Genomic DNA, 27,662 nt, shown 5'->3' with positions numbered 1-27,662 from the left:
ATCTGCTCCACTAAGGCATTTAGCACATTGGTTTGGTACTCGTTGGAGAGGATCAAGGCATACCTTTCGAGACATTTATCTTTGAATTGCTTATTTTCACTGTCAACTTTTTTTGGGCCACCTTTGAACGTGCCATTTTAGCTAAATAACTGAAGCTAAAACTAATGTTGGTAGTAATGCTAGTAGCTACTAGCTAGCTAACTGCAAACGAAACAAACGTTACCTGCGCTGTCACCTCAGTGACCCCAGTGTTACCAACTCCTCTGTAAGCTGTTGGCTCTCCCAAAAGTAGCTAGAAGTAGCTAGATGACATAATCAACCAATTATCATAATATGCAATTCTGAAAGAGGCAAAATGAATAGAAAAGGCTGACCAGGTAGTTTATAAACTAATTATTTACGTATTTACAAACTTAATTTCTGCTACCATATAACTATAACATTAGCTTTTTTTCTTTTCATATTTACATATATGCAAACTATTGACATATTTATTATTTTTATATATGTGTGAGTGGTGAGGAGGAGACGGCAACCCTCGCTGTAATCAGCTCTCTCTGTAATTGGTTGTAATGTGAACTGCAGAACAGGATATGTTAGATGCTTTTGCAGAGGATATGTAGATGCTTTGTCAACACAATAACTCCCAGAAAGACCAGAAAAACTCGCTTGATTTTCCACTGGTTGCTTTTGACTAAATAAGTCGCCATGGGGGTCTGGAAAGTCACCAGATAAAGTTGCAAAGTTTGCAAATTTGGCAACACTGCACATGACCCCAGTTTTACCAGATCGGATTGACAATTTCCCAACCACCCAAGGTCATCAACGATAGCCCACATGGGTGGAAAACCTCCCAATCTGGCATCACTGCCAACGCCAACCCCTCAAAGCAGAGAATTTTGACTTGCTGCATCATGGCAATGTCTCAGAAATAATACTATGAAAAGTATAATTTGTTCAGAGTCCAGAGACAGTTGTGGTTCGGTCCGGATCCGGAACGGAGTCCGCACTTTGAGGATGGATGCTTTAGGAGAACTCTCTTTCTTGCTGACGCTAAACCCATTTAATCCATAAAAGTTTCCAGCAAGAATCAAAAAGAACACTTTTCTAACAGGATGTCTCGTGCTCACATTGGGCCTCATTCACCAACAAAGTTAAGAATTTCTTTAAGAAGCATTTCTTCTTAAACTCCATTTACACCATTTCCAAGAAGATTCTGGCATTCACCAATGTTCTCACATGGGAACGAAGAACAGAATCTACGAACACTAGTCTTAAGTAGGCTACGGACTATTCGTGCGAAAGACATGTTCATTTAAAATGATCTGTGATTGCGTTTGCCAACGCACCTGACACAACCCCACCTAAACCATTATGCTATCGAAAAGTTGGTGAGTCGAGGGCACGGATGACCACTATTCATTGAGAAGTGACATCTGTCAGTAACATTTGAGAAAGGAACTTCGGATGATATTGGTGAATGAGGCTCAATCTCCCAAGACATAACTGTTTTTTCCAATGCTACTGAATCAACTTGATGTTTTGTTGAAATTTCAAGAGTAAACTGTTCTAATTGGCCTGTTTGTCTGCAGGGCCTTGTTTGTGAACCAAGTGGGGTTGCTTCTCATTGTGGGCAGCGCAGCCACCTGTGGCATCGTCATGTATGCACTGTATTCAACTTGTGATCCTCTAAAGACTGGGAAGATTTCATCTCCTGACCAGGTAAATTGATTATTCAAACCACCAGCACAGTGAAAGACAGGGAAAACAGGGAAGCTGTTATTGTTGAGCTTTCATTTAATGGTGCCCATATTCAAAGCATCTGAAATAATCTTTCCATTGCACAGTAGGCTACGATGTCCCGTACTCATTAGTGACACCTGACATAAAATTTCACAAATATCTTGGTAACACTTCACATGCAGGGTTTCAGTATATATGTTTTATAAAGAATTAAAACATTGAGTTAATCCTTCCCATTTTAGGAGATACTGTAAATGCTTGAGGAAACAAAGAAAATGAAGATAATATCATTCTTCTGTTGGTATAGCACACTTTTAATTGCATACTCTTGAACTAATGATTTACAGTTCAACACAGCAGTCTTATTTTCACTCTCATCTGTTAAAGTATATGCCCTACATGGTCCTGGAAATCTTCCAAGACTGCCCAGGCTTGCCAGGTCTTTTCCTAGCATGTGCATACAGCGGGACTCTCAGGTATTTAAGAACCCCTTGAATATACCTCAAACCTTTTTTTTTTCTTTTTTTTTTGTTCAAGTATATGACAACAAATAATTCAACTAGTTTACGACAGATCACAGCACCAGTGCTAATTCATTTGATTGTCTAAAGCACTGCCTCCACAAGCATCAACGCCATGGCAGCAGTTACTATGAAGGATCTGCTGAAGCCACGCCTGGTCAATGTGTCCGAGAGGAAGCTGATATTGATCTCTAAAGGACTGTGTAGGTTAACTGAATCATAATTTTCATCAACAAATTTGATTGGAAAACAATAATGTACTAGCTTAATTTCACACAAACTCAAGGTGTGAAACATTGGGGTCTTGTTGGGCTGTAGGCTACAAATAACCCATGTTTGAATTATTTTCAGCTTTCATGTACGGTATTGGGTGTGTCACTGTGGCTGCTCTTGCCTCTCTTGTGAACACGGGTGTTCTTCAGGTTGGTGCCTCCTCATTGTTTAGTATTTATTTATTCTTTCAAGATAGGATATTCACAACCACAATGTACTATTTATCCAGATATCTCCCCCCGCTGAATTGTAGTTTATTAATGTAGTAATTCTAGTGGGATATACTGTAGATAATGACTTTGCTTTCCGCTGCAGTTAAAACAACAGACTATTTTGTTACTTTAACTCACATTTATGTACACCGATGTATTGCCGGTACACCAAAGTTCATCCCCACTCTAATCCACCGGTTTTGAATGACGCCATGTTACGTTTGACTGGTCACACTCCTCTCTTCTCCTCCCCTCCTCAGGGCTCCTTCACAGTCATGGGGATAGTCAGCGGTCCACTTCTGGGAGCTTTCATTCTGGGGATGTTTGTTCCTGCAACCAACAAGCCGGTAAGCCTGAAGAACAGCTGAGCACTCTTGGACACACTGACCAAAGCCAGTACCGTGTCAACTCCTAGGAGTGACAGGTGTCCTTATTGGTCTGCCATTTTCTACCCTGACGTTGACAGACAGGAGTTGCCTTTGGCGCAATGTCATAAATAAACATAGAACTGAGCTAGAGGCCATTCCTTTTCATTTCACCACTCTATTTTTCTATTTCTCACGGAAATAATTATAATGAACACTCATCCTACTTAATAATATGAATAATCAAATACTCTATTAACTCATAACTTTGTACCAGTTGTTATAAATATAATGTACTGTATATTCTTCTTGGACTTTGTCAGGGGGTGTTTTCTGGAGCACTGGTGGGTTTTTGCATCTCCTTATGGCTTGCCATAGGGTCAACTCTCTACCCCCCCAGCCTGGAGTCAATGGGAGCCCTGCCCTCAATGGGAGAACAGTGCTTATCCAGCAACAACACACTGAAGAGCAGACTGGACATGGACACAACTTATTCTTCAACTCATCTCTTCCCAGATCGACTTGGGTGAGGAAGTAGATGAATGAGTGATGTTTTCATATCTACAAAATCAATACCAACTTTTTGCATTTCATACCATGTGAAATGATAGCATAGTTTAATTGAAGTAGTAGATAGATAGATAGATAGATAGATAGATAGATAGATAGATAAGTGAATAAATGAAAAAAATAATAAACAAATAAATAAATACACACACTATACACTTACAGGGGCCTACAGGACTTTTACTCTGTGTCCTACCTCTACTTTGGAGCTGTGGGGACCAGTTCAGTGGTGCTGGTGGGAATCGTGGTGAGCTATGCCACAGGTAAGGACAATGAGTTGTTACTGCACTGTAGGATGTCAGATATTTAACAAGTTTCCTAATCTGTAATTAAAATGTGTATCTCCTCCTCTATGGACATAAACCTAACTACTGACAACCATGCCAGCAAGTGACTACAAACTCTAGCTTCTCTCATCTTCATAAAAAAACAGGAGCAACCAAAAGGAGCAGCATTGCCCCTGGCTTACTGTGGTGGGACCTTCCTGTGAATAAAGTGGACAGCCATAGTGCACAGTGCTCAGTAAGTACAGCAAACTTAATAATTCATATGAAGTTAATTTATATAAAGTTAAAGCAGCCCAAAGTAGGATGTGGTATTTTTGAGATTTGGCGCCCCCTACAGGTTCACCTTTGCACAACTATCGTAAAAAGGTAAATATAAAGCTTGTTCAGTACAGCTGCAACATTATCTATATGTATTTGTTTTGTTTCATTATCTAGCTGCACTGAGCTGTGAGCAGTAAAGTAGGCTATATCCCTCATATTTTTCTATTTGCGCATGCAGGGCATGCAGGGCCTAAATTACACTAGCAAGCAACCGTCTGCCTAACACATGCGATGTAGTCACTAGCATTCCTCCTCAGACATGAATGAATGAATGAATGAATGAATGAATGAAAGTTTATTTCGAACATAATAAAAACAGATTAAAACAAACAAAAAACAATAGTGTTCAAAAAGGAGTAGGAAGAAGACATTCACAGCTAACACAGCCAAACATCATGCAATTCTAACATAACAGATAGCTAGCCAGCTAACATTAGGCTAGCAACATTACAAAAGAGGCCAGGTCGGCATCAGACTCATAGCCTTTCATTACACTTTGTCAGCTCGCTAACTCGCTAGCAATCAGTCCACAAAGTTACCACACTAGTTAGCAGTTTAGCTAGGGAACATAGTGTCCCAAGCTAGCTAGATTACATGCATCCTCATACATTCACAGCTAGCACAGCCAAACATCAAGCAATTTCAACATAAGACATAGCAACCCAGCTAATATTAGGCTAGCTAACACTTACAGTACAAGTACAAGTTCAACATCAATGAGGTCAGCTCTGTGTCATTCTTGCAGCCTTTCACTGTGAAGCTCCCACCAGCAAGTAAAAGCCAATCCAATATTAACTTGGTTTGGCTTCTGGCTTGGTCCCTTTCTCTTTTTTTGGTCTTATATTTTAATGTGATGTTCCTCTTTGGTCTTTTCACCTCCACCACGATGTGTATAGTACTGGGATTTGAAAATATGCGCTATTATTATAGCAATAGCCAGCGGAAGTTGGTGTGAAGAATTTTTTTTGCGAAAATAGTGGCCCGCACACCAAACTTATTATTTCAAGAAGAAGCATTCGGGGGGAGGGGTGGGAACGAAAGAGGCAACAGTCTGCCTATTACAAGGCAGTGTACCATCAAAATAATTTTGAAGCTGTTATTTTAAAGTTAAAAAAAAACGACTGAACCACTTTAATAATCAAATGTATAACAAATGACACTAGATAGACTCAGGTATTTCAATTGTTTCAGTCCAGTCTTTTATCTCTATACTAATATTTAAGGAATGACTGTGAAGACAGCAGGAGGACAGAGCTTTGTGATGATAAGGAAGACATTGTTGTTGATGTTCAATAGGCCAAAAGGAAGCATACAGTTTAGCAACATCATGGTCTCCTATGAAACAGAACTAAACCCTCTGTTCTGCTGTTCCCAGGTTGAGCAGGAGATGGAACCTCCAGAGACGGCACCTTTTAACAATGTCCACCGCGTTGAAATTAATGGGAAGGAAAACACTCAAATATTGGACATGAGGGAATATTCCAGCGCCAACCATGAGGAATCTTGCTGAAGTTGATTTATTAAAGAAATGGAGTGCACTTATATAGGTTTTTTCTACCTTAAGGGACAAAGCACTTTACAATGGCCTCTCATTCACCCATTCACACACACATTCACACACACCGATGGTGACAAGCTAGCCTGCTCATTGGGAGCAGTTTGGAGTCCCGTTTCTTGCCCAAGGAAGTCAAACTGCCAATCCTGCGATCGTTGGACAACCCACTCTACCTCCTGAGCCACAGCTGCCCTGTGTCAACTGAGATTCTCCATTGAGGGAGCTGAGACATTCCTCCATCATTGATCAAAGAACCTTTCACAAAGGAATTCTTTGTTGATATTCTCCCATGTTGGTCCTTACTGCACACCTGCAATTCTATCGGATGGTGATGATGACATTTAACCCATGCCATGAGTAACTAAAGCTTTTGTGGTCAATGCCCGTTTCCCAACTATTGACATTATGTGCTGTCTTCTTCCCTAATTTTGTATTTATGTAAGCCAAAATGATTTAAGGAAGCTACTGTACTGGAATTTCTGTCATGATTGCGTGTTACTTGTCCTGTCATGTATTCAATTTAATACTAATTATAGGCCTATAGCAAAATCCCATTTTCAAAACCATGTTTTAGGCTTACACATAGTGAAGGATATCAACCCTGTCTTCATTTCGATGTTTTGTTCCAAAAATTATATTTGTGGTCTTGTAAATCTGTCTGTTTTTACCCCTAGTGATTCAAAGCTACAGAGGAAATTCATGACCTAGTCTTGTCAGGGGAGCAGCTCTAGTAGGCTGTCTTCTAGATGTGGGCGGTATAGGGAGCCAAAGTGTAAAACTACGCCCTCTACTGGTTTGGTTCGCACCTGCTCTATCTTTTGCATGGGAGAAAATGTTGAAATAATTATAGATCGATATCAACACAGCACTTAACGACAACACATAACATTTTGGATAGATAAAGCATTAGTCTACTAACTATCAAGTTCCATCGCAATAACGTGCAGTTTCTCAAAGGTACTTTTTATTTATTTGACATTTTAGTTATTTTACAGCGAACTACACATCCGGGGACTGCCGCATTTTGAGCACCTCACTGGAGAGTGCAGCTGACAAGAGCGCTATGTTGGTGTGCCTCGTAAACATGAATCAGTTGCTCTTGAATTAGAGCACATTGCTAGATTCAGTAGGCCAAGAGGAATCCAGTGAATTTGGTCAGTAAAACCATTCTGATCGCTAATGTTGTTAGCATAAGTGAATGGAGTAGAACATGGTGAAAATTAGCATCACGGCTAGTGGACATTAAAGCATTATGGAACGAGAAGCAGTGGGATGTCACGGATATCGCCATGGCTAGCGGGAGTGGTTAGGCACGACGCGCAGCGGAGACATTTATCTGTCAATATTTCAAAAAGAAAGACAATACGAACTTTAAAATGTATTTTTAATGGAACTATTTGTTAAAGCAATACATCGCGATATTTGGACCTTTACAAACATGTCTGATGCTAATTCTCCAATTAGATTTACTAAAAGTAAGCTGAATCGTCCAAACAGTCCAATCAGAAAGATAATACATTGACATTTATTACCTTTTAAATCTTGCGCCCCCGGGACGCAGCATTCAGTCGAAGTGTACATGCGCAACATTGTGCTTAAACAACACAGTAGTAGCTAACTATTCCGGCGTCTATGGATATCATGTGTAGTATATTTTTATACTGTACCATACTGTATTACATCAATACATCTGTATGACTCTCATGTAGTAATCATTTTAAGAATAAGGAATAAACCAAACTAGGAACTGTTATCTTAAAGTAGTTTAACATGTGAGCAAAGCAGATGTCCTGAGTCAGCATTCCTTTGTCCTGTCTCTGGGTCAGCGTGACCTAAAGTTCAGCTCTGAAGTCAGTAGCCTATAGGTTGAAACGCGATCCTAGGAGGACACAGGAAGAACCCAAAAATAGCCCCATGTCCGAGGGGGACAGAACATCAGTTGACCGTTTGTGACCATGTTTATATCCCTTGTATGTAAATGTGTTTGTCATGTGACATCCTGGCCTGAAGCCAGGATATAAGTTCACCACCTCGTAAGAGAAACTTTAGTATTGCCGAAGATTTGACCCATGTAAAGGCTTGCTCAATAAATTGTTGATTCGACCGCATTTGTCTCCTGAAGTACTTTTTGACTCAAGTTGTGCATTTGAAATAAACGACACAGGCGTTTTTTATCTCAAGCGAAACATCACAGAGGTTAATAAGAGGTGGATTGACATTAAAAGATGTGCGCACATTCCATTTTAGTGTGGGGATATCGGCTGGAATGCAAACTGACCAATAGAGACAATGGACCGGATCTATACCATTGTATAATTTCCGTTTGGCCAAATCTGAGTTTGGTTTAACAAACATTAGCAAGCTAGCTATTTACTATTGTTTTCAATGGTAGGGTGGACAATAGAACACGCGTGTGTGATTTTCTCCCACAGGTATCTGAAGTGGACCCTCTAGCACCTGGCTGCTCTGCTATGGACGGTTCTACATCTCAGACTGTCCTCTCCAGGGTTCTACTGTTCTCTACAGGGCTGTAGACTGTTCTCCAGGGTTCTACTGTTCTCTACAGGGCTGTAGACTGTTCTCCAGGGTTGTAGACTGTCCTCTCCAGGGTTCTAGACTCTTGAGCTATTTGATTAATACACATGTCAGATTTTCTGTTGCAATATGTGTGAGATTCACTCCTTTTCTCTTCACCAAATGCCAATAGAATTAAAAATATATTTCTGTATATGCACTGTGATGCATCCTATATAGTTTCTGGTTGATTGGGGACAGTGCTGTGTGGAAATCAGACAAGAAAACATGCATAAACCTTTTTCTTTTACATAGGCGAAAATTGGAAATTGGTATATTTGTCACATACCTTCCATCTGCATTTTTCATTACTTTCCACCACTGGAATTTTGGGGGACTTTTGATATGTTATAAAGAACATATGTATGACACTAACACAGTTGAAATAATTTCTGTTGCAATTTTTTCCATATTGACCCCTTTTGTCTCATAAAATGCCTGGACTATTGGGCTAGTGTAGGCCATTGCTAGCCTCTACCCACAAGCCTCCATTACATTGATCATAAGCCTACTAAGAGAATACCAAGCGGAGTCTTGGTAAGGCTTTTATCATCATGATTTATTAAGTCTTTCAAGCTACATGATTTGCATTAAAAATATAATCTCTCTCACACACAGTCATGTAATCCAGTCAATCTAACTCCATAACAAATTGCATTAGGCCTACGTAACTAGCAAGCTAACTAGCAAACGAAGTCAATGTAGATAGCTAGCTACGTTATAATTAGCTTAGCTAGCTACGTAACTAGCAAACGAAGTCAATGTAAATAGCTAGAGAACTAGCAAACGAAGTCAATGTAAATAGCTAGAGAACTAGCTATAGCGTCATTTCCACCACGCCCTTAGAGAAAGGCGATTCGCCAAATAAAAAGTGATTGACAACTGTTTCAGGCGAAATTAGTTTTTGATTGACAAGACGATTGTCAGCCTCTGATTGGTCAAAGTAAAAATAGATTGACAGTTGACCCGCCCCCTCGAAGTCTCCGGCCTGCAGAGATGCACACAACTGAATGAACTGAATACCACCCACTTCGTTTTCATTGGCTGCCGCGTTCCTCCGACGCAGAGGCTGCTCTGACGCTCCCTTCAGCTCTGCAAATTGACCGATTGACGTGTTTTAATTTAATAATAATTAAAAAATTAGGTTGGGGGGGATATGTTTGCAGCATGTGGATTTCAAGATAAATGTTGTGTTATCTGCAAATGTCATCATTTATGTGTGATGCACTCGGATCATGACTCGGATGCACTCAAGCACTGTGTCACATGAGACGCGGTGGGCTGTGGGTATTTTCTGCTCCTAAGTCCGTGAAATTGCGGACTTTCGGTAAGTGCGGTTAAAGTGCGCAAAATGGCGGCGTGGCGCACTTGTGGATCTAGCAATTCCGTTTTGGAACTACCCTGAGCCCTTGTGGACTTAGCGGGAACGCGCATGTAAGGCCACAAGGCCGCGAGTGCTCTGCACTTTCGCCTAAGTGCGCGATTTGGGATTCAGCTACAGAGTCCCAGGCCCAGTCCCAATGTCCACCCTTGCAGACTCACAGACTTAAGGGCGCGCTCCCGCGAAGTCCGCGAGGGCTTAGGGGTGTCCCAATGTCAAATCGGCAAGTGCATGAGGGCTCTCTGGCAGACATTTTGAGCCCTTTATGGCCCCTTACCGTAAGTCTGCACTTCTGCAGACTTTGCCTAAGGGAATTACCCACAGTTCATATCGTTGTGACAAACACGGGGTTACCTGAAGAACAGCCAAAAACAAGCACGGACAGATCAACCAACCCTAATGTTCACGTTACAAAACAAAATATGTTTTCATTTTTTCAGCTGGACTTGATTATCTGCACAAGTAGCCTTATAATTATTTTGGTTTCATTATTTTTAAGTATTGGTTATTAACCCCATGGGTTTGTATAATGTGATGTGTACAAATATGTAAAGTAGATACTTTTGGATTCATCACAAACAAGAATCACAGGCAGTAATGTAGTTCGCATATCACCACAAAATGAAATGATTTCAATAAGTTGAACAGACATGTTTTGAGGGTAACACAGAGTTCGGATAAAGGGGATTTGACTCAGCCCAAAATTAATTTACATGAAGGCCTACAAGAAAAACATGTAAAATTGAAAATTTGATAAAAAGCCCCACACCCACAATAGTAAGAAATGTGTTTTCACGTCAATGTAATGTGATGTCGCAAGTGCTGTCCCATTCCTTTTTATACCAATTCGAGCCCTTGCAGCCTCTCGCACTCAACCACTTTACCAGGTGACGTCAATAAGTCTGTGAGGGCTCAGGGCTTGAGGGTTTAGGGGGGACATTGGGAATGGGCCCAGGTTTATTTGAATGTATTCTGTTATAATGGCCTCCGCGCCTGGCAACCGCTGGGGTGGAGGTATATATTTTCAGTCGCGTCTGTTCATTTGTTCATTCTTTAGCAGGATTACACAAAAACTACCAGAGCGATTTTCTCAAAACTCGGTGGAGGGATGTAGCATGGACCAACTTAGAACCCATTACATTTTGGAGCGGATCCATATCAATGAGTGGATACACAAATTCAAAGAAAACTATTTCTTACAAAGTGTGAAATAGCAGCCACGAACTCAGCGGGTTATCCGAGATGCGGTAGCCGCGGCCAAAGCTCCTGCTGGCGGGGAGTGAAGCTCTTCAACTCGCCGGTCACTGGCTCCCTGGAGGAATTTAGCCTGGCTGCAATAAAGTTATCGCGAACGGAATGAATACCATCTACTAGCAAACAAAACATGTTCAGTTATATTTAACCTGTTAAAACTAAGATGCCTGGATGAAAAAATAATTTCTCCAATGGATATATTTGACAAAAGCAGGTTAATATGCAAGCCGGTTTTCATTGCTAAATCAAAGCGGGGAGAGCCGGGAACGTGCGTCTACATTTCACATAAAGGTGAACTTTTTCGTGGACGCGCGTCGGACAGAAAAGCTCAACTGCGCAAGTACAAAAGTCACCGGAAATAGTCAAATGACTACAAATTTGCCAAGATGGCGCGGTTCAATAGGGCTTCATTGTTGATAGCGGTCAGTGAATGGAGTGACTGTATCCAGTTCTATTAATACATCCATGAACTGGACAACCACGAGAAAGGAAGAAAGGTCCACATTCTGTCCAGTGTTAATTTCGTTGACGAGAACTATAACGAAAACTATTCGTCAACGACATTTTTTGGGTTATCGTCACGAGACGATAACTAAATAAAAATGAATGTATGATGACAAAAACTATGACTATATCTATTCACATTTTCGTCAACAAATAAAAACTAGACTAAAATGGTTATGGAGGGACGTATGGGAAAAGTTCAAATCAGAATGTCGAGGTTCGGGATGTGCGCAGTTGGATCATGGATGTATTAATAGAACGAGTTGGATGCAACCTACAGGTAGCCTGTGTGTATTTAGCCTACATTTGAATAGTACCGTTGCTACACCGGCCGGCGGGAAGTCAACTAACAGCATACGACTGCTGCGCCTGAACTGTTCAGTAAATTACCACAGTTCAGAAATGTCTGTCAACGTTCGCACACACCGGGAGAAAGAGGAGAGCAGACATCTGGATAAACTTCATATTTGATGCAAAGGAAAACAAAACCATTTGTAAACCGTGTGGGGTGAAAATGACTGGCAAAAATACAACAAACTTAAAGCGACATTTGGAGAACAGTCATCCCGAAATTCACGAGAAGGTAAGCACCCCCCCACCCCCGGCTAACGTTACTGTATTAGCTAAACCCAAGCTGGTGTGTTTCTGAAATACTTCAAATACAATACAAGCTAAAAGAAACCAGTGTTTCACGTAGGTTTGTGGCGGGGGAGAACTGAAGTGTCTGATTATTGCAACGCTAACGTTAGTGGCTAGCTAATGTTAGGCACAGGTTAGCTAACGTTACACTGTGTAGCAACAAGTGGGGCTATGCTTGTGGCGGCTGGCGGGGGTATCTAGCGTTAGCTAGTCTGGGTAAGCTAACTAAGCAACTACTGCTGCTGTCTAATGTTATACTGTAGCTAGATGGATGAGACACGAACAGTTAGCTACCTGGCTATCATAGCCCCTCTCCTCCGGTGTGACGTTAGCTAGCCTGTGCCTGATGTTAGCTAGCCTGACTAGCCAACTAGTGCTGACATGATAATGTTATAGCTTGTTATATCAAGCACAAACACAGCATCAGACTGGGGGAGAGGAATGCTTCATTATGAAACTGTCTGACAGAAGCAGCCACGCTTCTGTCAGTCTGCCCCAGGGCAGCTGTGGCTACAGATGTATCTTACCACCACCGGTATGACTGTCTGAATGAATACTGGACTCTGGGCGCTCTGGGTTTCATGAAGGGCGCTATATAAATCCAACTTGATTGATTGATTGAACCAAGCCTGTTAAATTTGAGTTGTCTAAATCTATGGTAGATTTTGTCGACTATAATCGTAATGATATTTAGTCAACTAAAACTAGAATAGAACTAAAACAAGTCAGATGACTAAAATATGACTAAAACTAAATGGCATTTTAGTCAAAAGACTGACTAAAACAAAATCATAATTTGTTGTCAAAATTAACACTGGTATCAGCTCACACACATAATATTTTTGCACACACACATAATGTATCACCTCACACACACAGTATTTTTGCTCGCACACAATGTATCACCTCACACACATCACTGCCATCCGCACACATACACAAGAAATATTTCATTATTAGTGAATATGAAAATGGTTTATGTGTGTGTGTGAACATTTATGTTATGTGAAAGAAAGGTTTATGTGCGTGTGAGCATTTACATAGAATGTAAGAGCTTTTATATATGTATGTAAGAGGCAACTGTGTGTGTGTGTGAGGGGCAACTGTGTATGTGAGAGCCAATATATGTGTGTGTGAGAGGCAATTGTGTGTATGTGAGAGGCAACTTTGTGTATGTGAGAGGCAACTGTGTGTGTGTGAGAGGCAATTGTTTGTGTGTGAGAGGCAACTTTGTGTATTTGAGAGCCAATATATGTGTGTGTGAGGCAACTTTGTGTATGTAAGAGCCAATATATGTGTGTGTGAGAGTCAACTGTGTGTGTGTGAGAGTCAACTGTGTGTGTGTGAGAGGCAATTGTGTGTGTTTGAGAGGCAACTTTGTGTATGTGAGAGGCAATTGTTTGTGTGTGAGAGGCAACTTTGTGTATTTGAGAGCCAATATATGTGTGTGTGAGGCAACTTTGTGTATGTAAGAGCCAATATATGTGTGTGTGAGAGTCAACTGTGTGTGTGAGAGGCAATTGTGTGTGTGTGAGAGGCAACTTTGTGTATGTGAGAGCCAATATATATGTGTGTGCGAGGTAAGTATGAATTATGGCCTATACGGCCCCTCATACACCAGCGCTAGAGGGCAGTAAAGATTGCTCATAAACCTGCACTGCTTACCTCACCACTTGGGTGTGACTTTTTGTTTGGGTCCAAGAGGCCTCTCCATAGATTATGACATCATAAAGGGGGAAACCATGGAATTTAGAATTTGGAGTTGGAATTTGGAATTAGGTTCAATTATGACACCCATGAACATGTTTTTGTTTAACTAAACATTCAGATTAATTTGGGCATTGCGCATGTGGATAGCTTTGGAGAAAGACACAGTTATTGCAGATTAGTTATTATAGTGAAATTATGTTCAGCAACTTGCTACTCAAGTGTGGGCGCAACACAGTGCACCCGTTGGTGTGGACGGCCGGCGCAGTGTTGACAGCAGCTGGGGCCGTCTACATTTACAAGAGGTTCTGGGGATCCTCATCCTCATCTGAGGAAGGTGAGCAGCAAACTAGCCTTCATATGCTAATGTGTTTTGTCCAAGGTAACTATGCAGCTCATATGGCCAATTAAATAATGCATAACCCTATGCATTAGTTTGCTCTAAATATGTACTACCGTAAAACTTCAATTAATAGCCCGGGCTTTTATTTCCTTCAATCGCTGAACTCAACCGGCCTATATTTGGGACAGCGTCATATGGAACAGGCCTTTAATACCTTTCCCACAAAACTCAGCAAAGATGGGAAATACTCTCAAACTCTTTATTTAAACCTGTATGAATATTAGCCTACCTGTGTAAAAATTATCTATCGAATAACATATCAATTATGAATCCTTAATTTGATCTGGCATTGAGACAGCGCATCTACAATAGAACAACCTCATGCAGGAGAGAGAGGACTAGAGGAAGGCCTAGCAAATACCGGCCTAGAAAGGATGAAATACGAAAAAAGTTATTTCAAGCCTGTTTATTTGTAGGCTACTGGCCTACTTCGTCTGAAAAATATTTTAACAAACCAGCTACCGGTATATTTCTTTGGCCTTAATCCTGATCATCCTGTGGTAGACCGAGATTTTGTGCCCGCGTGCGATGGATCCACTTGCACATTTTAATCTCTAGCTCATCGCTGGCCTGGTTCCTTCCCCCACCTACGCAGTCTGGCCCATACTTTTTTCTCTGTTTTGCCATGGTGGGCAAATGTTTTACTAACCTTACATACACATTAAATTAAATAAAAAGATTTGCAGCGTCGCATGGCAACCAGATAAACAATAAGGCTAATGTAGACCCTGCTTCTAATTGAGGCCGGCCTTTATCAAAACGTGTAGCCAGACCTGGCGAATAAAAGGGACAGGCGTCTATTTGGGACTCGGCTTTTAATTGAAGTTTTGCGGTAATTCATTCAGTAGAAGTTGGTACTGTAGACCTCTCTTGGTTTATTGTTGTGGTCAAATATATAAGACCTATCAATTTACTTTGGCTGTTGCCATGGTAGCTAGTTGCCAAACCAATAGAAATACTTCTACCATCCTTACATAAAAATCGACCAATCATAGGGTAGGCCTATGTGGGGGGTAGGGCTTCATGTGGCTGATCTAGGGCGAGTTCAGCCCAGACAAAACGTAGCGAAGCGTTTATTGAAACGGAAACGGTGGTGCGTTGGAACATTCTGCTGATTGGGTAACACAGAGAAAATGTTTTGTTCAACCTGGAAACCATAGCAAAACGGAGCAAATGGTTTTCAGATTGAACTCACCGCTGATTGTGGAATGGCTCAATGAACTGGATCAGCCTGATCAGCCAATAGTAAAACAATCTTTTTTTCCCATAATGCTCATGAAACCAATAACAGGAGGGGCTTATATATTTGGGGTGTGGTCAAGGCATTTAGCCAACTGCCAAAAGGGTAAAGGCTAGTTCCCATAAACGCCGAGGCCGTTCAGGGTTAAGGTTACTGTAGGGTTAAAGTCAGGGTTAATCTCTCGGCCCGAATCAGATTAATTTGCGTCGCCAGTCTCGCCACTGATTGAGCAGTGTGACAATGACAGTGACAAGGTTTATTGCCAAAACCTACATCCGTTGAGTCAGACTAGGGTTTGACCAGTCGCTGTGTTTATGGGAACTAGCCACTACCCCTACCGAAAGGTCAAAACCTGCGACGGATCATCAGCCAATGGAAAAATAGCTTGACACTGAAAAGAGCAAACCAGAATCTGAACAGATACGCTGCGTTCCGAATCGCATACTTCTATTTTTTACTACCAGTACGTACTACAGCTGCCCCTAGAAAGTACGTACTTTGCACACAGTATGCATCCAATTGGGACATACTACCTTGTCATAACATTGCGCTTTCAAATTTGACCGCATCTGTCGCTGTCCATGAAGCGAGATTCGTCCACGGCTGGGATTTATGAAAACGCCTCCAGTGTAACTTGCACATGTGACAATTTCTGCTGAACACAGGATTGTGGGTCAAAATAGCCAGAAAAGTGTGCTGGCTTGCATACTGCAAAATACGACCGGATGTAGTAGGACATCCTGGTATTTTTGCGATACTGCATTTGGCATACTATGTACAGTATTAAGACATACTACATCAGTTTCTGGCATACTATTTAGTATGGAAGAACGCAATTCAGAACGCAACCATGGATTTTCATGTGAACTCCAACTGCAGTAGTTGGTTGGTTTCTGGTTCGTTGAGTAACCAGCTAATTGTCTTTTCTCAAGGCACGAATCATCAGTCTCCAGATGATCTCCCCATCGCTCCTGACGCCCCAACAGCTGAACCATCCCAAGTAAAGTTTCACTTCTCATTGTTTCCCACAAGTCATTCATCAAATAAATGTAGACCTTATAAAGGCATCATTTGGACAGGCTCTGTACTGTGTGTCTTTTGGCAGGATGTTGGCGGGGAGACTGGCCAGTGCCTGCTTCTACCGTGGAAGTACAGTCCAATGCGATGTGGCCCGGTCACCATCTACAGAGTGAGAGCCCAGAAAGACCCATGAGCATAGTGGGTACATTTATCAATGAACTGAAAACTCTTTAAAGCTCTTCTGAGGGTTTTTGTTTTGTTGTTTTTTCTTTTAAGGAGGTCAATCAGGAGAGCGGCCGGCACCTTGCTAACAACACCTGCTGTGGTCCGGTTGTCCCATTCCAGGTCAATGTTACATCCTCTATTATATGTCAAGCATTAACTCAAATCTCTTTGATTGACATGACATGGTTTATCGTAAATACTTCAATGTGTTCCTATTACTGCTTAATTGCTTTTGCAAATTGTTAAAGTTGAAATATTAAATCAAGTGCACTGCTGTGTGAGAGGAACAATAGTTGTAAGGTGTGGGGATGTGTATGTGCTGGTTGTGTGCAGGCCCCTCCAGAGTCAAGGCTGGCAACCACACAGTCACACTGTAACCAGTTGAAGTCTGAGTACTCCTTCTGCACTGATTCTGAGGTCAGTGTGAAATTCTGTAATGTCATTCCTACATAATAATTATAGTAGTAATAATAACAACAATAACAATAATAACAATTATGGTTAATATTAATAATAACAAAAGCAATAATAATTGTTATCATTATTATTATTGGAATAGAATGCCTTTATTGTCATTGTGCCAACAAAATTAAAAAGAGAGAGCCATGAGCTGCTGCGACCGTGCGCGCCGCTATAGAACAGTCCATTTTATTAATTTTATTTAGAATCTCAAAGGGTTGAAATTATCTGTGCACCATCAGTATCCTGAATGTTAGAAATCCTTCCATTGAAAAAAAAAAAAATGACATGAGGTTAAAGAAATCTTGAGGATTTACAGTAGAACCCCCCCCCCTCACACAAACACACACACACTAATTTAAAAAAAATTTTTTAATAAGAATGCAGAGTTATGATCATCAGACGCCTGACTGTGCTAATGTTTGGGTTGTGTAGCAATTCTCAGTCACGACTCAATACATGTGGCTGACCAGTGGACGTATGACCCAACTGTGGAGGAGCGATCTACAGACTAGAGTCAACCTGCAGGTAACGTGTTGGTTTTTTATTGACTTTATAGTGTGCCCCAGTAACAAATACTAATTTATTTTCCTTTGCTAAAGAGTGTGTGTCTGACCTGAACCTAAACATTTTAACTTTATGGTTACCTCTCTCTTGATGCTGAAGGGTGCACCGATCCTTCACTCCGCCACAAACCACGTCATGGGAGTTAAAGTACATTTCTTCATTTATTTTTAATATATATAAAAAACAAAACAAAAAAAAACAAACGTGAGGTGAAAATACCTATCATCCTTGTTTGGTCTGCTTATATTTCTTTAGCTAGTGGGAGGTGCTCTAGAGGAGTATATCTCCTGCAGCTACAAGCAGAACACCTGCCTCACCCTTTTTGATGGCTTTGGCGTGAGTGGTCATTAAACCTTCAGCACTAACCAGGTGTTGTTTTTTGATACACCCCTACATGAATCAGTTACTGATCGGGTGCTTTTGCATTCTAAAACAGCAGCGAGACGTGACGGTGGAGTTCTCGGGGTTCTACGTGGATCCTAGCGGCCAGGTCCACCCCTCCCACTGGACAGCTGCTCGGACGTTCCACGAATATTCCCAGAACCAAACCGACGGCCCCGGCTGTGCCCATAGCCCCGGGAACGCTGATGGGGAGCCACAGGATGCTCCGTCCACCGAGAAGGAGAAGAAGAAGCGGAGGAAGAGAAAGAGGCAGAAGCAGAAGGAAGAGGGGGACAGGAATGCTTCCCGCCTCACGTTAGTCCTGTTAGACTGGCAGTCTGACACTTTATTGTGTAGTTTGATACATATACTTTTAAGGTTTTCTTCTAAGGAGCCAGTGAGCAATATCCAGCCATAGCCAGGACAGCGCTGACATGTTTGCTCTTCTGCTCAGGCTACATCTGCAGAAAAAAGGAATCATCCAGGGGTTAAGTGCCAAAATGTCCACCCTTCGCACGGCATACGACGTGAGTTCACATTATGTACAAGCGTGCCTCTTCCTTTGTATTCTGTCCATGTACATGAGTCTAGATGTGCGATTTGAGCTCACATTGTTTTTCCGCAGTCCCTCCTGACTCAGGACACCACCAAAAACTACCTGACCGTGGCAGGGAAGATGGTCCTGTGTGGGCTGGTCACCCTCAACCAGACGGTCAGTAGACCTAACCAGGCATCTCAGGCTGAGAGCCACAGGGAATGTGAATACATGCCCATTCACAAATCAACTCAATGATTATCTCGGTCTCTGATTGGTCAGGATCCCAGGTTCATCAGTGCTGCATTTGACCGCCTGGTGAGCTACATTGAAGCCCCAGGCCACAAGGCCGGTATAGAGAGGGAGTTGGCCTCTGTCCAAGTAAGTTTCTGTCTACTGTATATGGGACCTTCTGCTCTGATATTGTCTGATTTTCCACTAAGCAGCACATTTCTGCGTTGTTTTGTCTTTTGTTATTGAGGTGTACCACGCCAACTTCATGGACATTGTTTATGAGTACATCCTCATGGGAAAGATGAGGAACGGTGTCCCCCCACCGGCACAGAGAGTAAGCTGTAATTAGCGTGTTGATGGAAGGTATTTCAAACTTCATTAAGGAAATCTCACTCTGACTTAGTTAATGTGTTCTTTCCCCAAAAAGGAGGAGCAAGGATTCCTTGACCACCTCTGCCAGGTCCTGGACCACGTTTTTAAACCCCCCACTGGGTGGCAGCCGCAGGCTAAAAGGTTCCTGGAGGTCCTCCAGGTACACACTTCCATTTTCTTTGTCAATTTTGCTTTTGTTAACATCACGCTCTGGATCTTTGTATGGGGTAATAACATGTGTCTATGTGTCTCCCTGCTTTCAGGTCCAGCTGATGAAACTTCTGGAGAGCATGGTGGAGATGGATGAGTCCATATTCAGCCAGCCAGATGAGCTGTCAGCTGTCCTCTTTAGCAGGCTGGAGGAAATTGTTCAGTACCTCTTGGAGGAACTTGATGGCTGATACATTTTTAAATGTCTATTTTCATAAAGAAATCTGTTTGGCAACATAGCTACACCATTTTTTTCTCATGTATTTTGGAATGTGGTCCTCAGAATTTTTTAAACAATCAAAAGTGGGCCTTAAGTTCACAGGTCGAGAACCCCTGTGTTAGTTATTGAGTTATTAATGATGTGTTAAATGCTTGTTAAGATAAACAGATGCACAGTTACATAATAACCCCATCATTGCTTCCTCAAGCAGGATTACAATTTCAAAGGAAAACAAAATAATTACCTATTAGGTTACTTCATGTATGAACCTAACATCCATACAGGTACGCCCTACAGTACATAGCATAGCTTCACATGTGTCACTTAGAACATTCTTACAGAAAACCTGCGGGCACTGGACCTCTCATCTCCAGTCTGGTTTGGTTGGTTGCCCTGCAACCAACCAAACAGATCTGTGAAAAGGGACACCTCGCCGATGTGTAGCGAATTAGTAATGGCTCTGATCTGTTCAATCTGATTCTGCAACGGGAGTTGATTATCCGCAATGGTGAGACAGCATGTCCGCTTTAACCTCTTTGAGCGAATCTTGGCAAATCCTTTTTGACTTTAGATCAGTTAAAAATCTTCTACACCCTTATCAGTATGTAGTCTAGCTGTCTAATCATACCGGTAGCCCGGTCCTGGAAGGTCCATCTCTTTCCTCTTCTTTTCTGGAACAGGGTGTTAGCAGCCAGTAGCTCATGTTCCATCAGAAGGGTCGCAAGTTCACCATTTCGGTTTGTTGCATCGTGGTACATTAAGTGTGCATCCTCTGGTCCCAGAATTCTCCCAGAATTGAAAAGAAGTTGTGTGCTGGAACAGCAGAGATTGGTACTCTAAGGTCCTCGTAGAACCTCTCTACTTCCTAGAGTGGAGCCACGTTGGTGGGGAGGTACACATGATGGTAGTGACCGGGTTGCTGTCAAACTCTGTTATAAGGAACCTTTTGGAGTGCTTTTGAACCCGAAGGAGAGCCTTACGCACCCAGGCGCTCAACATTCATCTCACACCACCTGTCGCTGCCTGGGCCTCAATGCACCATGCAGCCCTCACCCTAACCCGGGTCCAGTGGATGCCCCACTGTCACCAGCAGACCACCCTGAGTCCGATAGATACCCCTGTGTCTGCTGTGGATGTCGTAGCAATTAGTTAACACACACACACGTACACACAGACATACACCAGTCCACTTCCGGCTTTAGGCCTGGGCCCAGTACCCCCTTCCCTCACCCTAACCCGGGTCCGTATCCTTTTCCTACCCCCACCCTACCCCTGACCCCTGCCTCTACCTGGACCCAGGCACACTCACACACACACAGACATACACCAGTCCTGGGCTCAGATCCCCTTTCCCTCACCCTAACCCGGGTCCGTATCCTTTTCCTACCCCCACCCTACCCCTGACCCCTGCCTCTATCTGGGCCCAGGCACATTCACGCACACAAAGACATACACCAGTGTTTGCCATGTCTCTCCTATGATGTTATTAGCCTCTCTTACTCTGAAAATGTAATTTAATGTTATTTATTGCTTTATAAATGTTCTTAGCTAGTAGACAAACATACTCCAGGAGCTTGCTCGATCGCCTTGTTGAGAGGGGTCAGGGAAGAATTTTTTACAGCTCACTTATCTGGCCCCCGGGTGATACTATTTTTTTTGCCTCCCTCTGGAATATGTAGGGGTGGGACGTCTGCCTACCTCCCTTGTTCTCTGTAAAGCGCATTGTGTTGCCTCTGGGTATGAAATGTGCTACACAAATAAAGTTTTGATTGATTGATTGATTGATGAACAAGCTCCTTCCCACTCTGCTGTACATGATTGGGTCTGAGTTCTGGTGTACTCTCCAGTGCTGCTGGACACCCAGAATCTCCAGTCCACACTCCTTGCACAGTGTGCAAGTTCCACCAACCTTGCATCCTCCCTCATTGTGCAAGCATTAAAGGTTCTCAATGATATTTTGACTGCATGATTCTTGCTTGAGGATGTAGTACTTTGTGTGCTATATTTATGGATTGATGCTAAGTTTCTCTTCGACCCAACAGATAGTAACACAATATGCCATTTTAGCACTACTGAGCTTTTGTGAGGGGAAAACAGTTATTGTTATATCTGCTTTGCTAATCAGATAAATTGTAGATCTATATTGATTCAAACCATCACCAATGCAGAATTACTCATGCATTCAGTTGGATGTGTTGAGATTGAGCATTCTCTCTCAATCACTTCTTATTTAGCAACTTGCCAGTTGCAGATAAGCAGAAAGTAACACGAACATGACCTTCCCTTGGTGGCTGGTTGTGAGTTCAAGCCCCGGGTAATGCAGAATAAACATGGTGATGCAGAATAAACATGCTAATGCCTACTCAGGCATTGTACTGTTTGAATTCCAGACACATGCTTTTTATTTAAGAAGTTTTAAAGAGGCCCTCATGTATTTGTCAATTGTCTCCTTCCTCTTCCTTCTCAAAACGCCCGGCCCAGATCCAGTGCTGCAGCAGCTGTAATTGTTTTAGAAATGTTGTTTCTCTTCTGGTTTGGCTGGGAGATACGGCGGTTTTCCTCCTGCAGGATGGGATGGATTCTGATGCGTAACAATAACTGGACCATGTAGGCCTAAATGAGCACCTCTTGGCACTTCTTCCTGTCACACGCCACTGTGTTGCATTCACTAAGAACCTTCATACTAATTGGTAAACTAGAAAGTACATTTCCTGGAGAAAATGTGAGGTGGGCTAGCTGCTGCAGTTGTATGTAACAGCTACTGCTAGAACTACTACGGACAAGGCAATCTCCATGCACCCACCGGCGAAGACTGTGCGTCTCTAGCCCAATCAGGGGCTGAGTTGTGGGGTCTGTGGTGTGGACAGTGGCATGGTGGTGAGACTCCGCCCCCTCAGGTCAGAGCTGGTCGAGGACAGTGTACCCCTCTCCGGGCCACCTACCCGCCCGCACCGGTGAAGACCATGTGTCTCTAGCCTACTCAGGGGCTGAGTTGTGGGGCCATGGCGTGGATAGTGGCGTGGGGGTGAGACTCCGCCCCCTCAGGTCAGAGCCAGTCAGGGACAGTGTAGCCCTCTCCGGGCCACCTACCTGACTCAACCGGTGAAAACCGTGTCTCTAGCCCACTCAGGGGCTGAGTTGTGGGGCCCGTGGCGTGGATAGTGGCGTGCTGGTTAGGCCCCACCCCCTTGGGTCACAGCTAGTCGGGGACAGTACAGTGACCTCTGGGCAATTTCAATGCATCCACCAATGATGGCATGGATAGTGGCGTGGTGATGAGACTCCACCCCCTCAGGTCAGAGCCAGTCAGGGACAGTGTACCCCTCTCCGGGCCACCTACCTGACTCCACCATGAAGACGTCCGGGCAGTCTCCTTGCACCCACTGGTGAAGACTGTGTGTCTCTAGCTCAATCAGGGGCTGAGTTGTGGGGACTGTGGCGTGGTGGCGAGACCACCACGCCACCACGAAGAGAAAGAAAGAAAGAAAGAAAGAAAGAAAGAAGGATGGAAGGAAGGATGGAAGGATGGATGGAAGGAAGGATGAAAGGAAGGAAGGAAGGAAGGAAGGAAGGAAGGAAGGAAGGAAGGAAGGAAGGAAGGAAGGAAGGAAGGAAGGAAGGATGGAAGGAAGGAAGGAAGGAAGGAAGGATGGATGGAAGGATGGAAGGAAGCAAGGAAGGAAGGAAGGATGGAAGGATGGATTGAAGGAAGGATGCAAGGAAGGAAGGAAGGATGCAAGGAAGGAAGGAAGGAATGAAAGAAAGCAGGATGGATGGAAGAAAGAAAGAAAGAAGGATGGATGGATGAAAGAAAGAAAGAAAGTAAGAAAGAAGGATGGATGGATGAAAGAAAGAAAGAAAGAAAGAAGGATGGATGGATGGATGAAAGAAAGAAAGAAAGAAAGAAAGAAAGAAAGAAAGAAAGAAAGAAAGAAAGAAAGAAAGAGAAAGAAGGAAGGAAGGAAGGAAGGAAGGAAAGAAGGATGGAAGGAAGGATGGAAGGAAGGAAGGATGGAAGGAAGGATGGAAGGAAGGAAGGAAGGAAGGAAGGAAAGATGGAAGGATGGATGGAAGGAAAGGAAGGAAGGAAAGAAGGATGGATGGAAGGAAGGAAGGATGGAAGGAAGGAAGGAAGGAAGGAAGGAAGGAAGGAAAGAAGGAAGGAAGGAAGGAAAGGAAGGAAAGGAAGGAAAGGAAGAAAGGAAGGAAAGAAGGAAGGAAGGATGGATGGAAGGAAGGATGGAAGGATGGATGGAAGGAAGGAAGGGAAGAAAGGATGGATGGAAGGAAGGAATGAATGAATATGAATGCTACCACAATAGTCATAAAAGGGTGCCTGTACAGAGAGCATGCACGTGTCCCCAAATTCAAATCCCAACTGACACTGTGAGCATCCTCTCATTCACTTTAATGGAAAGGCATGTTGGCTTCAGACAGCTCTCTCTCAAAAAGTATAAATGTCACAGCCTAGATATTGACACTGTAGGAATCCTGAGAAAATGCTGAACATTTTAGGATATGATATGTCCATGTAGCTTAAAAACTGTAGGCATGGCGACGTGTTAGAAAAAGGGTAAAAATGCAAAATTAGCAGCTCAAAAGGTAGAGTGTGGGCCCATACGTTTCAATGGGGAGCGCAGTTGCCGAACAAATCGTCATACAGCGAAAACTACAAGTCACACGGCTTAGATACTTATATTGTACGAATCAGCACAGTTATGGGAACGTTTCGATATATAATATGTGTATGAGCTGTTAAAACTGTAGGCATAGCGACAAGTTAGAAAAAGAGTAAAAATGCAAAATTAGCAGCTCAAAAGCTAGAGTGTGTTGCCATACGTTTCAATGAGGAGCGCAGTTGCCGAACAAATCGTCATACAGCGAAAACTATAAGTCACACTGCTTAGATACTTACATTGTACGAATCAGCACAGTTGTGTGAATGTTTTGATGTATAATATGTGTGTGAGCTTTCAAAACTGTAGGAGTGCCAGCAGTTTACAAAATGTGTGAATATTTTCAAAGCAACTGCTGCCACCACTCTAAAAACATAAAATTTCTGAACATTCCAAAAGCATTTCAAGCAGTTTCAATAGGACAAAAAATAGTTTTAAAAGTTAAATTTCTAAAAAACTATAACAAATATCAAAAATCTGAATGGATCCGTTCAAGAGCTGAACGTCATGAACATTTTAAAGTTTGAATGAAGTTTCTAGCACAAAGTATGAAGAACTAGTTAACGTCCAAAAAAGCGGGGAGAATAATAAAGAAAGAAAGAAAGAAATAGTGGGAATATCACAAGTTGGGCTAGCTTCTGCAAGCTAGCCCACCTAATAACCCCCCCCCTTCTCCAAGCCATCTGTGTGTATAACCAAGGTTTTGAAAGGGATTTTCCAGGGCTGTGACTAGATCAACCTGTGCCAGGCTGGCCACTTTAAGGCCCTTTTCTATGTTGAGATCAGTGTACTGTGCGTAACTCAAATGTGTACTGTGGATCGTCAGGGATATCTATTACACTCTTCACAGTGACTATTCTTCTCTACATCTTTACTACCTATATACTAAGCTATGTAAACTAGTACATTGCCATCATGGTCAATTCTGTTCACAGGCACTGGTATTGGTGGCGTCATCACACTCAGCAGGTCCAGCACACGCTGTGGAAGGACACCCTCAGTGGGATTAACATAAGACATCATCTGTTATGCCTCCCCGTCGGGCACGCCCCCGTCAGCCTCGTTCCGGCGCCTCATCCCTGCCGGATTGAGCGGGCCGGGTCTCTGCTCTGCTAGCTGCTCAGGTGTTGGCGATTATCATCAGCCCAGCTGCTTCCAATCACCATCAGGACAGCCACCTATATAACGCTGCTGCCGACAGAGACCCGACGCTTGAACGTAATAAGCTGTACAGTTAGTTCTGGCTCCCGTATTTTCTCCTCGTATACATCTCCTTGCATTCTCCTCGAGTTACCGTGTTTTTGTGTTCTTCCTGGCTGAGTTTTTCCCCGTCATTTTGTGTCACCCTCCAGCTCCCTCCGACCCCCTGTGCCTCCTGGACCCGTTCCCTCTCCTGTGTCTCCTGGACCCGTTCCCTCTCCTGTGCCTCCTGGACCCGTTCCCTCTCCTGTGTCTCCTGGACCCGTTCCCTCTCCTGTGTCTCCTGGACCCGCTCCCTCCTGTGTCTCCTGAACCCGTTCCCACCCGGACCTCGTATTTTTTGCCCCCTTGTTTTTTTTCCCTTCTTGGACTGATCTCCCTGGCTTGACCTCTGGACTACCCTCGATTACCCCCTTGGATCACGGACGTTGCTCTTTAGCTATAGGCTACTTTATTATTAAATCCTTGTTATATCATCTCCTGGCCTCTGTCTCTGTTCTCTGGGTTCCACCACATTTGGCCTCTCCTATTAGGGGTGTGCGTAACAGTACGTTCAAGCCAACATGAGCCAAGGTGGTTCCCCGGGAACAGGGGCAGGGGTCCTCCCTCTGGTAGTCGATTTACGCAGAGAGATAACTAGCCATGCGGCGCAGCTCACCAGTCTGCAGGCCGAGCTCCAGAAAGCCTTCCCCACGGTCCAAAGCCAGATAGCCGTTCTGGAGGACACCACCCGAGCCACCGTCGGGTCTGTAAACAGCCTCGAGGCAAAGGTGGACGCCTTGTCCGGGGCTCTTGCCTCCATCCAGCGTTCTCTGGACGTCATCGCCGCTGGCAGCAGACCATTCATACCAGGGCAGATGGCTAATCCCTCGGTCGATCCTGCAAACCCCGTTTTGCCCATTCCTCCAGTCGCTCGCTCGGAGCCCAGTTTAGTGAGTCCCGCTCCGTTTCATGGGGATTTTAACCAGTGTCGGGGTTTCCTAACCCAGTGTGGATTAATGTTTACGCACCAGCCGTCCAAATACTCCTCCGATGGGGCCAAGATAGCGTTTATAATGTCACTACTAGCCGACAAGGCTCTCAATTGGGCCATAGCCGCGGTCGGGAGCAGTATAGCCTACTCCACGGACTACTCCCTTTTTTTGACTGAGTTCCGGTTCGTGTTCGACCACCCCCAGGACGGGCAGGACGTAGCCAGCCGCTTGCTGGCCATATCCCAGGGTTCGCGCTCAGTAGCTGAGTATATGGTCGAGTTTCGTACTCTAGCCACGGAGACTGCCTGGAATGACGGAGCTCTCCTCAATATTTTCCATAAGGGATTAAATGACTCCATCAAAGACCTTTTGGTGCGCGATGATCCCGGAACCCTAAACGAACTAATCACACTGGCCCTTAGGATGGATGCACGCCTCCAGGTACGACGAACCGACCGGGCTCAGCGAGCTGTCACGCGCCCCGCTCCTCGTCACGCAGGAACAACCCCGCCCCCATCTCAGTCCACGCTGCCTCCTCTCGCGGCTACATCCGGGTCTGGAGAACCGATGGAGATCGGCCGCTCTCGGCTCTCGCGGGAGGAGCGAGACCGGAGGCTTAACAACCAACAATGCCTGTACTGCGGTAAAGAGGGGCACTTCATCCGTGCGTGTCCCATCCGGCCAAAAGATTCAGCTCACTAGTAGGGGGCATACTGGTGAGCAAAGCCTCTTTTTCTCAGCTCCAGGTCACTCCTAGCCGCCTTTTCCCTGCTACCCTCACCTGGGGCAAGGACACCCTTTCTGTCAGCGCTCTAATAGACTCAGGGGCAGATGGTTGTCTTATAGATGAAAACTTAGCCCGCCAGGCGGGCATCCCTTTAGTTCCCCTAGACCGACCCATCATGCCCAGGGCCATAGATGGTCATTCCCTAGGAACCATATCTCACACCACTGATCTGATCTCACTCACCCTCTCGGGGAATCACACTGAAGATATTCGTTTTTTTGTTCTTCAGGCCCCCACAACGCCCCTGGTGCTGGGA

General features: G+C 43.7%; 1 protein-coding gene across 1 annotated transcript in view; it reads left to right on the top strand.

Annotated features, from left to right (window-relative positions):
- slc5a5 (solute carrier family 5 member 5) overlaps positions 1-19,740 on the top strand; it is a gene marked incomplete at both ends in the record, with an annotated part of 30,499 nt that extends 10,759 nt beyond the window's left edge. Inside the window, 17 exons of the mRNA XM_084436140.1 lie at positions 1,593-1,722; positions 2,131-2,219; positions 2,355-2,467; positions 2,616-2,686; positions 3,010-3,096; positions 3,438-3,640; positions 3,847-3,944; positions 4,115-4,203; positions 16,652-16,735; positions 17,125-17,208; positions 18,254-18,513; positions 18,653-18,725; positions 18,824-18,910; positions 19,016-19,114; positions 19,215-19,301; positions 19,395-19,499; positions 19,603-19,740. Coding sequence (XP_084292266.1) covers positions 1,593-1,722; positions 2,131-2,219; positions 2,355-2,467; positions 2,616-2,686; positions 3,010-3,096; positions 3,438-3,640; positions 3,847-3,944; positions 4,115-4,203; positions 16,652-16,735; positions 17,125-17,208; positions 18,254-18,513; positions 18,653-18,725; positions 18,824-18,910; positions 19,016-19,114; positions 19,215-19,301; positions 19,395-19,499; positions 19,603-19,740 — 1,897 coding nt within the window. The remainder of the gene's footprint in view (positions 1-1,592; positions 1,723-2,130; positions 2,220-2,354; positions 2,468-2,615; positions 2,687-3,009; positions 3,097-3,437; positions 3,641-3,846; positions 3,945-4,114; positions 4,204-16,651; positions 16,736-17,124; positions 17,209-18,253; positions 18,514-18,652; positions 18,726-18,823; positions 18,911-19,015; positions 19,115-19,214; positions 19,302-19,394; positions 19,500-19,602) is intronic.
- Between the last annotated feature and the right edge of the window lie 7,922 nt (positions 19,741-27,662).

The sequence above is a fragment of the Borostomias antarcticus genome (assembly GCF_949987555.1).
Source record: "Borostomias antarcticus genome assembly, chromosome: 3".
Taxonomy (NCBI): domain Eukaryota; kingdom Metazoa; phylum Chordata; class Actinopteri; order Stomiiformes; family Stomiidae; genus Borostomias; species Borostomias antarcticus.
Note: the sequence above shows the minus strand (reverse complement) of the source record. Positions and strands in the feature narration are given on the sequence as shown.